The 12,555-nt window shown below is 28.8% G+C and overlaps 2 protein-coding genes across 2 annotated transcripts in view; both read right to left on the reverse strand.

The window, feature by feature from the left end:
* Nucleotides 1–390: 390 nt before the first annotated feature.
* Nucleotides 391–3,658, reverse strand: LOC123295202 (kelch domain-containing protein 4). The gene is made up of 4 exons (XM_044876452.1): nt 3,449–3,658; nt 3,212–3,382; nt 2,605–3,157; nt 391–1,161 (listed from the first exon to the last, which is right to left on the reverse strand). The coding sequence occupies exons 1-4, from the start codon at nt 3,560–3,562 to the stop codon at nt 434–436; spliced, it is 1,566 nt and encodes a 521-aa protein (XP_044732387.1). The 5' UTR covers nt 3,563–3,658; the 3' UTR covers nt 391–433.
* A 5,685-nt stretch (nt 3,659–9,343) lies between these two features.
* The window catches only part of LOC123295770, a 104,094-nt gene continuing 100,882 nt past the window's right edge, over nt 9,344–12,555 (reverse strand). The window contains exons 6-7 of the mRNA XM_044877218.1: nt 10,610–10,709; nt 9,344–10,535 (exon numbers count right to left, since the gene is read on the reverse strand). Of these exons, the coding sequence (XP_044733153.1) occupies nt 10,422–10,535; nt 10,610–10,709 (214 nt within the window). The 3' untranslated portion in view covers nt 9,344–10,421. The remainder of the gene's footprint in view (nt 10,536–10,609; nt 10,710–12,555) is intronic.

The following is a 12,555-nucleotide window of genomic DNA, read 5'->3' on the forward strand; positions in this document are numbered from 1 at the left end:
TAGCTTGGCATTTTCGAATGTGTGAAGCAGAAATTAACCATCTTTTGCCAGAAAAATTAAAACTTACATACAAAAACATTCAAATTTTCAATTCTTTTAAGCTTCATTTATGTACCTACAGCTTCATATCAAATTGGAGGAAACAACAAGCTTTCTTGTGAATATATTTTTTTTATCAAACGCACGTTACATAGGTGAGAGGTACATAATTTCAACCATTCTTTTTTTTTGTCGAGCCGGCGATTGGTTGAACGAACCGGTTAAAAGGATATTGGACCAACTGGATATTCAATTTATTTACCTCTGAAATGAACCCTGACAGAGCGAAAAAGAGTCAAGTGTATATATATATATAATAAAATACAATAATAAAACAAGAATTCCGAACAAAAATTTATTAAAACCTAGAAATTAGTACAATAACTTAAAAATATTAATCTGTTTCCATATCTGATTCATCTTCGTTTTCGCTTCCCGATTCATCTTCACTTCCACTACTTTCGTCCTCACCTTCACTCTCAGAATCGAACCACTCTAATTGTGATAAATCATCTTTAATTACAGTTTTCCATTCATCTAATTTATGTAAGTCTAGAGAATATAAATCATTTAACGTTAACTGTTTATCGCCATCTTCAATCATACCGCCATAAATGTATAAAATGCCCCGTTTTATCGCCATACCACAATTCATTCGTGGACTTGGCCAAAATTCAGTAACTTGTGATAATGGAGCACTTGATGATACAGATCCGTTTGTAGATGTAGATGGACCTATTTTTACGGTAAAAATTCCATCATCTGCAATTGTAGTTTCTTTTGGAGCGGTTTCTTCATCAACTTCCATTTCATCTTCTTCATCACCACTTTCATCACTATTTTCGCCTTCGCCTTTATCTTTTCGTCTACGTTTTGGTTTATCTGATTTTTTATTTAAAGTTATCGTTCTCCAAACCAGCTTTTCTAAATCCAAACAATGAAGATCGTTGAAAAATTTTCCAGATAAATCCTCTTCATTTTCTTCCACATCAAAAACGCCACCAAAAGTATAGGCTTTATTATTAGGTGCACATGTAATTGGCATACTACACCGAGGTGATATTTTGATACCACCTTGTTTTGATGAAATAAATTTCCATTTTGTTCCGGTAGTATCATGTTCTGCAATTAAAAACCAAATTGTGAAAATCATGTATTTGTATGGGCTTCAATTAAAATCAGTTTGACTTGATTTTGTATTTATCCTCAGAATTTCGAATGATAACTCGAAAATTGACGTTAAATGAGATTGTTTTTGAGTACTAAATACTCTTAATATTGATTTATATTATAAACAGAAAACAAAATTTTTGATTTCATTGGTAAATTTTAACAGTATTAGCGGAGAGCCGTTAGATTTATACCTCGGAATCCAAGAGTAGTCAATGTATATTTATAAAAACTTTTTCTATAGGATTATGGGCGATATCTCAGAAACAATGCATTCAATCATTAAATGCACCCCATTTTTGTATTTTTTGAGATCAAAATTATTTATCAATTCTTATCGGTACTTCTTTAAAAAAGTCGAAAAAAAAAAATCACAAATAAGTTTTTATTCAGAATTTTTATTTAACTCGGAATGTAGACTAATTTTTACTCAAAAAATACAAAAACCGGGTTCATCTAAAAAACTTTCACCCAAAATCCTTTCTGAGATTTTATATTTTTAACATATTTTCGGAATATTTTAACATATATCGAGAACTACTCGTCTTATCGGTTAGTGATATAGATTATTATGTTTCTTTTGTTACCCAATTTATATACAGTGTGTCCCTTGATAGAGGTAACTATACTTGTAAATTTTCTTATTTTGCATTTTAAGACAAAAAGTAATTCTATATAAGAAGTTTTGCTTATTATGAAAAGTATGTAGGAATATTCAAAACTTCTAAATAATGTGTAGGGTAGCTAAAAATTTGGTATCACTATTTTTTTTTTTGAGTAAACTACCCTTCGTTTTTATAAGTTGACAAAAGGTTACTAAAAATTAATAATTATGATATACAAAATATCAAGAAGATCTTTCCAACTTTGACAATTCCATTCTTATTGAATGTTTATACACACGATAAAATAAACTTTCTTTTTAATTTTCTAAACTAGTCCAAAAAAAATTACACTCTCGGATAGTACATGTTAATTGATTTATTATTATTTTCTTTCTTACGTTTTTTTATAATAAGAGCTTTCAAATAAAAAATGATGCTATAATTAAAGTACACGGATCTTCTTGATATTTTGTATAGAGTCATAATTTTTAATTTCGAGTAAACTTTCTTAGTAACATTTCGCCAACTTATAAAAAAGAAGCGTAGTAAAAATAAAAATAGTGATTCCAAATTTTTGGCTACCTTTTACATTATTAAGAAGTTTTTAATATTCCTACATACATTTCATAATAAACAAAACTTCTTATAAAGAATGAAGATAAAAAAAATTTGGAATTTTTTGGTAATTTCTAAGCGTACTGATAAAATTATAAAAATCAAATATTGGTAAAACTAAAATAAAAAAAATTCATGAAATATGATATTTGTATAATATCATTTTTAAACTTACTATCTGGAGTTAGTAAATAGAAATCATTATGAACTTGTCCTTTATCAACATCTTTTTTTAATTTAGTTCTACTGTATCCACCAAATATTGCAATTTTGCCATCAGGTAATGGTACCATATTACAACCAGATCGTGGCGGTGGTGCGATACCACTTATATCAAGTTTAGTCCACTGGTAAGTTTCTAAATTAAACGCATATACATCATTAAAATATTTGTAGTCTCTCAAATTATCATGAAAACCGCCAAAAACAATTATTTGCTTCTTTAAGCAAACCATTCTGTGCCCACTTCTTGCGCTGGGTCCACCAGGAGCAGTTATTTTTTCCCACTTTTTTTGGTGTAGATGATATACCCACAAGTCTCGGTAATGATAAAACTGCGACTGAGTAGCACTTGTAAATTCCCCACCAAAAACCCAAAGCTGTCCTTTATTTATTGAGGTAACAACCATTTGATGACCACATACTGGTGCAGGACCACCGGGTGCTTTCACAACGGTCCACTCATTACGAGGAATGTTATAGAAAAACAAATCATTGTAGACAAAAGTCTAAAACAAAGTTACAGTTTTATTATTGCTAAAATGTATTTTAATCGAGCATACCTTTTGACCATTGAAGTATTCCCCTCCAAATAAAATTAATTCATCTTTATCAGGATGAGATACAAATGAAAAATTACTTCTTCTTGATGGTGGTGAGACAACAGTTTCTACAACTTTTTGTCTAGCTTTTTCTTCTTTTTCAATTTGAGCAACAATTGCTTCAATACTTTCCTATAATTATTTGCATTTTCGTGTAAAATTAACCATTATCAAATACATTGTCAAACATTTTCTAACCTCACCTATGGCTGCTAATTCTTTTTTTTGTTTCGCTGATAATTTCTTTTCGGTTTTAGTAGCAGTTTTTTCTGCACCTTTTCCTTTTTTCTTATTTTTATCCTTTTTACCCATTTTAGTTAATACTTTAGAAAATTATTATGAAACTAATAGTAAGCACATGTGCGTTCATACAATATTTTGAAGTAAACATCAAACAATAAAGAAAAAATTATTTGAATATTACTTTTATAAATTGCTAATAGGTGGCGAAGGAAGGGCTATGCTACTCTGCCCACTGGAATCAGAAATCTTAACTATTTTATAATTCATCCTTAAGATGTGCCGATTGCCGAATCAGCAAAAACTATAAATTTTGTTGACTGAGTATGTGATTATGCCAAAATCCGAGGACCCCAAAATTCTGTTGAATTTATGACAAGAAATATCTGATTTGCGCTCTCCCCCATAAGGCGAAAAGATCCCATGACTACAGCCGCGGATACGGAAATTAGTTCTGCTTTAGTTCCAAGATCTTCAGACTGGCTCTATTGAAACATTGTAATTATGGAATTGTTTATTTTTGAAATTATTTCATCGATAAAAATTATACACTAAGCAAAAATAAAAACATGCACCTTGTTATACTTGGTCCTTTTGGGATCTAGAGCTGTCAGGGCTTATTTTTAGGGTAAAGAAGTCATGACTTAGTATATTATCAAGAAAGCCCTGTTCTTTTTTAAATTGATAAATACTTAATTCCGGTGCGATTTTTCGTTTTCAATATCTTAGCATTTTTGTAGACGATGATAGCACAATTTTTAAAAACTTTAAAATAACAGTCTTTAATATACAAAAACTCAAGCAAAATATCCGTCTAAAAGATGAAAATTTTGATAAAATACTTTCTAATGGAGAATTTGACGATCAATCAGTATCAAAGGTTTTTTTTCTATTTCAAATAGTTTTAGAGATGTTTGCAATCAAATATTTTCTAGGCAGAAAAGTGCAAAAAGTGTTAGGCTCACGTTAGAGATGTAAACTTTTTTTTATTAGATTCTACGCATCAAACTCTATATGTCATCAAATATTTATACCTTGTAGTTGTGTCATTTTAGCATTTTATAGAGAATTTTTTTTAAACCTCACCCTATCGAGGCAGTTTTATTTTTAAATGATCAGGAAGGTTCATATATCGGAATCTACATCTAAGTTTTTGCCGCTAGAAAGTTTTGGTTTTTGCTATGGGCCCAATAGGCAAATCATTAGAATCCATTTATGAGGTGATTTTGAAAATTTTTAAGCCTTGAAAATATGGGCCAGAGACGTATAATCGGGGGTTTTCGACGTCTTTGATCACTATTCCCAAATCAGAATTTCGATATAATCTCCCCCTCTTGGGGTAATTTACCTCACTTGTCCAAAATTGCAATATTCTGTAAATATTCAACAAAATGGATAAAAAAAGTATACTCAGGGGTTTTGGGGTCACTGAGCACGATTCCGAAGTTAGAATGAAGATGTGCTCCCCTCTTCTGGGGTTATTCGCCCCCACTGGTTCAAAAACATCAGGATTCTGTAAATATTTGACAAATTGTACCAAAAAGTATAAAAGTTGTAATGGGGACATATGGACCTTCCTGAACATTTAAAAAAAACTGGCCCGACAGGTTGAGGTACATAAAAATTCTTCATTTTACCTTTTTTTGATGTGAGACGTGAAAGCCCAAGATAATTGTAGTACTAGGTTTTAATGAAACATAATAAATGTACAATAAAATCAAGTCTTTATTTATAATATACATTATATATAAATATGTCCCGTAATAATTGTATTCGGATAATGCAGTAAAATCAAGAAAAAAAATTCTTAGCAAAAAATTGTTTTCTTTTCTAAGCATGCGATTAATATTCGATTGAAACGAAAATACATCACATAAAATTAACGAAGTTTTTTTTAAGGTATTTCCAGCATGAAAGCACTTGTCGACAGATTTGGCCTATTTTTTCACAGACTCAAAATAATGTTCAGCTGTGTGATCCCGAAGTTGCAAAATTTTCAATCGTTTATGTCGTGAGATAATCAGCTATTAAAACATTCCTTCGAGATAATTGAAAAAAAGTAGGAGAGTTAAAAGGATTAATTTTGACGTAAATTGTCAAAATTGGGAACTTACGAAATAATTATTTCGTGTTTTAAACAGTCAAAACTAAGAACAAAATTCTTTAAAGTGCTTTAATTATGCATTTCATTATTTATATCCGAATACGTTTGTTTATACTGTTATGCCCGAATTACGGGCCATTCTATATATAAATACATGTAGGTATTTATTTTATACAATTAAATATATAATAAATTAATTTATAAATCTCTTTAATTTTTATACACAAAATTTATAGCTCTGAAATTAATAAACATTATTTTAAATAAAATAAGAAATTTTAATCTTAATAATTTTCTTTTAGAAATGAATCGACAGCCATCAAGCGGTTAATAATTTTTAAAATATCTCGTTCAGTGTAAAATAAGTTAACTTTGAAGAATTAACAGCAAATGTGTGGCCAGCCAGGGTGTTGAATTTTTAGCATATTATGTAAGGTATCTATATGTAAAACATCGAATAGTGTGGGCGTTGGATGGGGTTGAGTGTGCAAAATATGAGTACCGCATTTTGTCAATTGATTCTTGTTTAGAAAAACTTATAGATTAATATTCTGGATCTTGCCAAAAACCCTCTTGGTCCAATTTTTGCCTACCCTCCCCCCCCTGTCATGTTTCATTCATTTGAATTCATTATTTTAAATCATTATATACCCGTTTGATGGTTGTTATTCATTCTACAGAGTGGATCATAACCCCCCAAGTATTTTTTGAGCAAGAAGTAAGTACTCTGCCAATAGCAAATATGCGGTTTGATGTAATACGTTTTCAGAGAATTTCCTGATCATAAAACACTTCGGTATTATGAGCCATCCTGTATATTATATATACATCATTTATGTTAGGTGTATTTTTTTAAAATATAGCACTATATTGTCTGAATAAAGTAAAAAAAATAATTAGGGTGCTCGTTCACTTACTCATTAAGGTTTTTGACGTCTGAATTTATTGTAGATAATTTGATTAAGGAACGTCGATTTGGGCGAAGCATCACATCGAGGTAATTTTCATATAAATACAAATACTTATTTATACACAGTAATACTTTTTATTAATTGAATTTATATTAGGTTTTTGGTAGTACATACTATATTATAATAAATAATTAAAATAATAAAAAAATAATTTTATTATTAGTGTATGACTTCAAATTTTGAGATCAAATAATAAACTTGTAGTCATACACTAATAATAAAATTATTTTTTATTATTTTAATTATTTATTATAATACTTTTTAATTGAAAGTGAATGTGCACCAATATTATTTATTATCTTTACAATTGTAAACATAGATATACTAGCCGTAAGCCTTGGGATTCCACAAGTAAGTTTCATAACTTTCCAGATTATTCTATCTAAATGACTAAATTTTATTGTTTGAAAATTCCCTTTTAAGTTTGTTTCTTATTTTTTCGGCCGCTTTCGCAAATTTAAGAAGTTTCTGGACAATTAAAAAAATCTTCATTGCCTGTCGGTACATTTCGTCTTTCAGATGGTGAGTCTATTCTAAGATATTCTGAAATCTTTTGGGGTGAAGCATTACTTTACGCTCCCCGTATCAAAACTTTCAATCAATGGGCGATCACGGACAGAGAAAGGCTTAAGTCGAGGTTCTTAGAGATTACAAATAACAGAAACAGAATAACATAACTTAAAAAAAATTTGAGCAACTATGTTAGAAGTGGGATAACGTTTTTTCCACAATATTTAATGTTTTGTGACTTTGAACCAAAACGAATAATTATTAATTGCAGAGTAATTTAACAAAAGGTAAATAAGGTATCTGACTTTCCCTTCTACTTGGTGTCAATTTTATTCCTGCCATTCAACAAACACAATCACCAAAGCACACTAAAGCCAACAGTAAGTTCTTTCGCCAACTTGCCATCGCGATTTCAATTTGATTTAAATAAGAATCGTATAAGGGATATACGGGATTATCCAATCAGAATTTTGTTTAACAGATGTAAATTTCATTGCTTTGGCATACGAATGGGCTAAGTATGCTGGAATTAAAAATATAAAGGGCTCCGCACAAGCAGCAATAATCCATATCTCCAAAATCAGTGATTTTTTTTTTGTATATAAGCGATCTCTGTTTGTTTTGTATGATAAGTACCTAACAGCACACGAAGTTCGATTCACAAAAGGAATAGACAGATCTCTGTTATACAGGGCCTGTACAGATCTAATGTCTTTGAACTTGGAATGACCTTGACTTTAGCTTTCATATTTTTCTGCGAGATGTCCAGGAGTTTTCATACTTTTAGGACACCATGTATATGATATCTTCGATATTTACCATGCCTTTCTCTTTTCGGAGCCCCTCAAATAGTAAGCAATGAAGTATTGATTGAAACATTTTCTTTTTTGGCTAGAAATCAGTTTAATATTATAATTGTAAAGAATAAAGATTATAATCGTTTAACTTAATTAAAACGATAACATTAATATTATTAATAATATTCACATTTTTCTAAATTTTTGTTTGCATGTTTTAAATATTTAATTATATTAAATATTTAATTAAATATATTATTATTTTTCTCTTTTATAGATAACCACAAAATATAATAAATGTTCTACATTTCTTTCTTTTGTATATATTTATATATTTAAGAATTTTTTCGTGTTTTACATTGGTAGTTTTTTTCATACTGGTTTGATTAAAATTGATAAAAATGTTAACATATATTTTATAGAATTTATAATCTATAAACAATATATTTTATCAAATATAAAAGGAAGAGCACATACCTCTTTTTAATAAATTAGGTTTATGTATGGTATATAGCGGATTCGACTTCTACCAGATGTTTGCCGAGCATTCTCACCATATCAATTCGAATAAATTTTAAAATAATAAAAAAAATTTAAATAAACAATTCGTTATGATATCGTGAGTATTCGGTAAGGATCGTTGATGCCAACAGGAAGCATCTGACAGAAACTAAATATGCTAATTGTAATCAAGTTTCAAGTTGGTACCAGGTTTGATACATTTTAAAGCTCATGTTTATGATTGAATTTTGTATTTTTAAATAAAAAAAATTGCAAATACAATTAAATTTGTTTTTTATTACAATGGCACATTATCTCGAACAATGACCAAAAAGAATTGTAAATATAAGGAAACTGTATTTCTCCCATTATGCAATCTAAATAAACTTTAATAAAACTATGACAAAAAATTTGTTTTAGTAATGACTGCACAGTAGTCTAAGCTGTCTTATTTAAGAGTTAAGTTAATCGGTAGTTATTATAATATCAACCAATGAAAATATTAGTTGGTCTTCAGATTCTCAAGCCAAGAAAAGTACAAATAATTCAATAATTTTAACTCATTTTCTTGTAGTGAAATTTTCATCAGACGATTATTATATGATAATAAAAATGTAAAATATTTTAAACATAGTACAAATAAATAGCCAATTTCTTGAATAATCAATTATAAATTTTCTAAGGTCCTATTGAAAGTAAAAACCTAACAGAAATATAAAAAGAGTTTATCTTTTTAAATTATAAGAGACTTTTTAAATTTATTTTTACATTTGATTAGGTAAGTAGTTTGAAAAATATATTAAAAATGTATTTAATATAATCAGGTATGAGCATAAATTTTAGAGGTAAGTGCGACCCAAATTAACATTATATTATAAATTTTAATTTAATTTAAAGCTGAATGTAAATTGACTTTTTTTTTTCAACTACAAAGATTAATAATTTTTGAAAAACTATTAAGCCATTCGTATTATGAATTATTTTTCGAAGGTAATATCAAAAATGATACAAACTTGATATGGACATTACATAAGGTTAGATAAATTAAGATTTAACTTTACAGTCATTGGAAAACATGTTATTTTTGATTCATAATTTTGTTTAAACATTAATATGTGTCAGTGTCCATGGGAAAGGTCCATATATCGTATCAATTTACATAGTTGAATGGCGTTACCATTTTAAATTAAACGTTTAAATATATTGAAAAGGAAATGTGGTGTAAAATTTACCAGAAGAATATTGTTTTAAACATAGTTATGTGAAGTAGGTAATCACACCTTCCAATTGGATATTTTTAAGCAAATTTTTATTTTTTGGCCACCTTTTTAACCACACTTGAATATGTGCAAATTGAAATATTTATATTTATTTAGTATGGCAATCCCAAATTTTTTGTATAGTTTTTTTTGGTCCATATACTGCTCAGCAATTAGTTGTTTACTGACCGCTGCTAGGTTAAAAGGCAAAGTAAGAAAATGGATGGACTATCAATAACTTTTTTTATACCTATCATTATAATCTCCAAATCCCTAATTTGACGTATTTGTTATTTGATGTCGTCGTGAGTCTAATGATTTATATAAACTCTTGGTAATTGCTAGAAAAAAAATTTGGGTTTTGCTTTAACTTCAAAACGAATGTTGATAACACTATTATAAAATTTGTGGGAATAAAAATAAGAAAAACATATGTGACGTCTAAATTTCAAGATATTTAAACGTTCAAATTAAAATGAGAATTGCATTTAGGACGTTTTAATTTGAGTAAGTAATATAATTGAGCATTAAAGAATTAATATAATTAAAATTAAAGATTTTTGAGAAAATCCACACTCATAAAATTTCACACGCTTGTTTCAAAATCTCCCATCATACTTTCGCGCTAAAGTAAAATTTTAATTTCTTTATAAAAAAATATTAATTTTCATCATCGACATTTGGTCCTTTCTTTTGAACATTATCACATATTTAAATATTTTTTATCCTCAATATTGTGCCAGGAGGAAATATTTTTTTTTATTTAAATGATTGTTTTATTTAAAATAGTTATTTCAAATCTGGTGTACCACCCATTGGTGCTGGAGACTTTTCATTTGCTGGTCCTGTCGCTGGCGTTGGATCATCTTGGAATAATGGGTTTTTTACTTCCATTTCACCCGTCTGAAAATAATTATAAAATCTATTATATGATCTATTACAAGGTTTGAAAATCAGTTTATTGCAATGAAACTTACTGGTGCCAATCCGGGACATTCATAAACCGTATAATCACCTTCTTCATTTTCCTCATCAGTATCTGCTTCAGACATTGACCCATGCCTTTCATTTGCCGCTCTAAAATGAAAAAAAAAGGTTAAATAAATTTTGGTAAGGCCAGATATTTACTTCTTTTTAATAGAGATTTGTGGTTTAAAAAATAATAATTTCTTTTTTGCCAATTATTTAAAACTTAATCCGTAATTGCCGAATACTTTCAAACTTCCTCTTATTTGGATAATTATACAAAAAAAAAAAAAAAATTTTTATAAAATCAAGAAAATCGAATAACTCGATTTCCAATAACGTCACACTCCGGTCAAGATTAGAGCCTCAATTTTCATTATTATCTACCTTATATTTATTATTCTTCTAAAAGGCACATAAAAGAATTATCGAGCTTTCATTAAGTCCTCATGGTCTATTATCGATAGTCAGCGCGAGACCTAGAACTCCCAACAGTAGGACTTTTGCACAAGGTCCCCAAAATCACGAATTCAGTAGTTTGCTACTTTTGCTACATAGCTAACTTGCTACTGTGAAGCAAAGAAGTGTGCGATTTCGAAAACTATTTTAATGAAGAGTGCTCTTATATATGTTTCAAGTGCTAGTTTAGGGACCCGTACCCGAAAAAACAAAAAAATTGGTGCCGTTCTTCAAAATGCTTTAAGGGAAAAGGTAATTTAATGGAGAGTGTTCTTATATATGTTTCAAGTTCAAGTTTCGGGTTCCGTACCCCAAAAAATTTGTCGGGTGTTTAAATTTTGTAAATTTTACTTGTTTATTTATTTAAAAGGTAATTTGACCGAGACTGTTTTCAGCTATGTATCAAGTTCGAGTTTAAGGTTCCATTTTCGTATAACAAATAAGAAAAAAGTGATGAACTTCAAACAGTTGATCAAATTTTCTTGAAGCATAGCTAAAAACACTCTCGATCACTGGTTTAAGAGCTACGATGCCACAAACGAATCGCCCAGGTCTAATTTTGTATTTTGCTTCGGTTTAATTTTTTTAAATTTTTCTATTGAATGATGTCTATGTAGGAATAGAAATATTTTTCATAGGCGTATAGTTTTAATTATATATTATTGATGCGTTTCGTACATTGAATATACCAATACTACGGTATACTCAGTTATTTCAAGTATTTCAAATATTTCGCTCATTTTCTTTATTCTTTTTACATGGCAGTATTTTAATATAGGTATTATTATTATATGAAAAGACATTAGAATATATTTAATAATAAAATAGTTGAAAGTATATTGTCAGTCATAATGCGTTATTTATATGGCCTACGTGCTATATTTATATAAATTATCATACACATAATGTCGATGAATATTCAGTGTATTCTGAGCAAAAATACCTAAAATTAATAGAAATATCTCTTATTAATGGAAATAGTTAATGCAACATCCCTCATATTTAATTAGAGATGAACTTCGTGTATTTTTACCACGGCGAGTCGAACAAAACCATCGACTTGAGCCACAGTTTGACAAAGGAGGAGGTTATCAATTCGACTGTATTTTTTTTATGTTTGTTACTTCAGAACTTTCGACTGGGTGAACCGATTTTGATGATGCTTTATCTATTCGAAAGCTGGTGCTTCTCGTGTGGTTTCATTTTATTTTGATCCAGTTCTGACAATGACATCCATGAGAAAACCATAAAATTCTTAAATTTGCATTAAGTAAGTATGCACGATAAGAGGACGAATAACTCAATATCACGCCAGCCGATTTCGATGATTCTTTTTTTTAGTGACAAATTAGTTAGTGTACTTTAGATTCACTAAAAAAAACAAAATTAAAAAAATTTTAACAAAAAGAAAACCGACTTCAAAAGAAAAACTTTTTCAAAACAAAGTAATATGCACTAAAAAGTAAAAAAATTTCGATAATATAATGTAGTTTTAATT

The sequence above is a fragment of the Chrysoperla carnea genome, chromosome 3 (assembly GCF_905475395.1).
Source record: "Chrysoperla carnea chromosome 3, inChrCarn1.1, whole genome shotgun sequence".
NCBI classification, from domain to species: Eukaryota; Metazoa; Arthropoda; class Insecta; order Neuroptera; family Chrysopidae; genus Chrysoperla; species Chrysoperla carnea.

What these genes read in the sequence shown, in the direction of transcription:
- LOC123295202 (XM_044876452.1), bottom strand. Translation starts at nt 3,562, where the DNA reads ATGGGTAAAAAGGATAAAAATAAGAAAAAAGGAAAAGGTGCAGAAAAA. An exon ending in AATACTTCAATGGTCAAAAG is followed by an intron (nt 3,158 to 3,211) that starts GTATGCTCGATT and finishes ACTTTGTTTTAG; the next exon opens with ACTTTTGTCTACAATGATTT. An exon ending in CTATTTACTAACTCCAGATA is followed by an intron (nt 1,162 to 2,604) that starts GTAAGTTTAAAA and finishes TTTTAATTGCAG; the next exon opens with AACATGATACTACCGGAACA.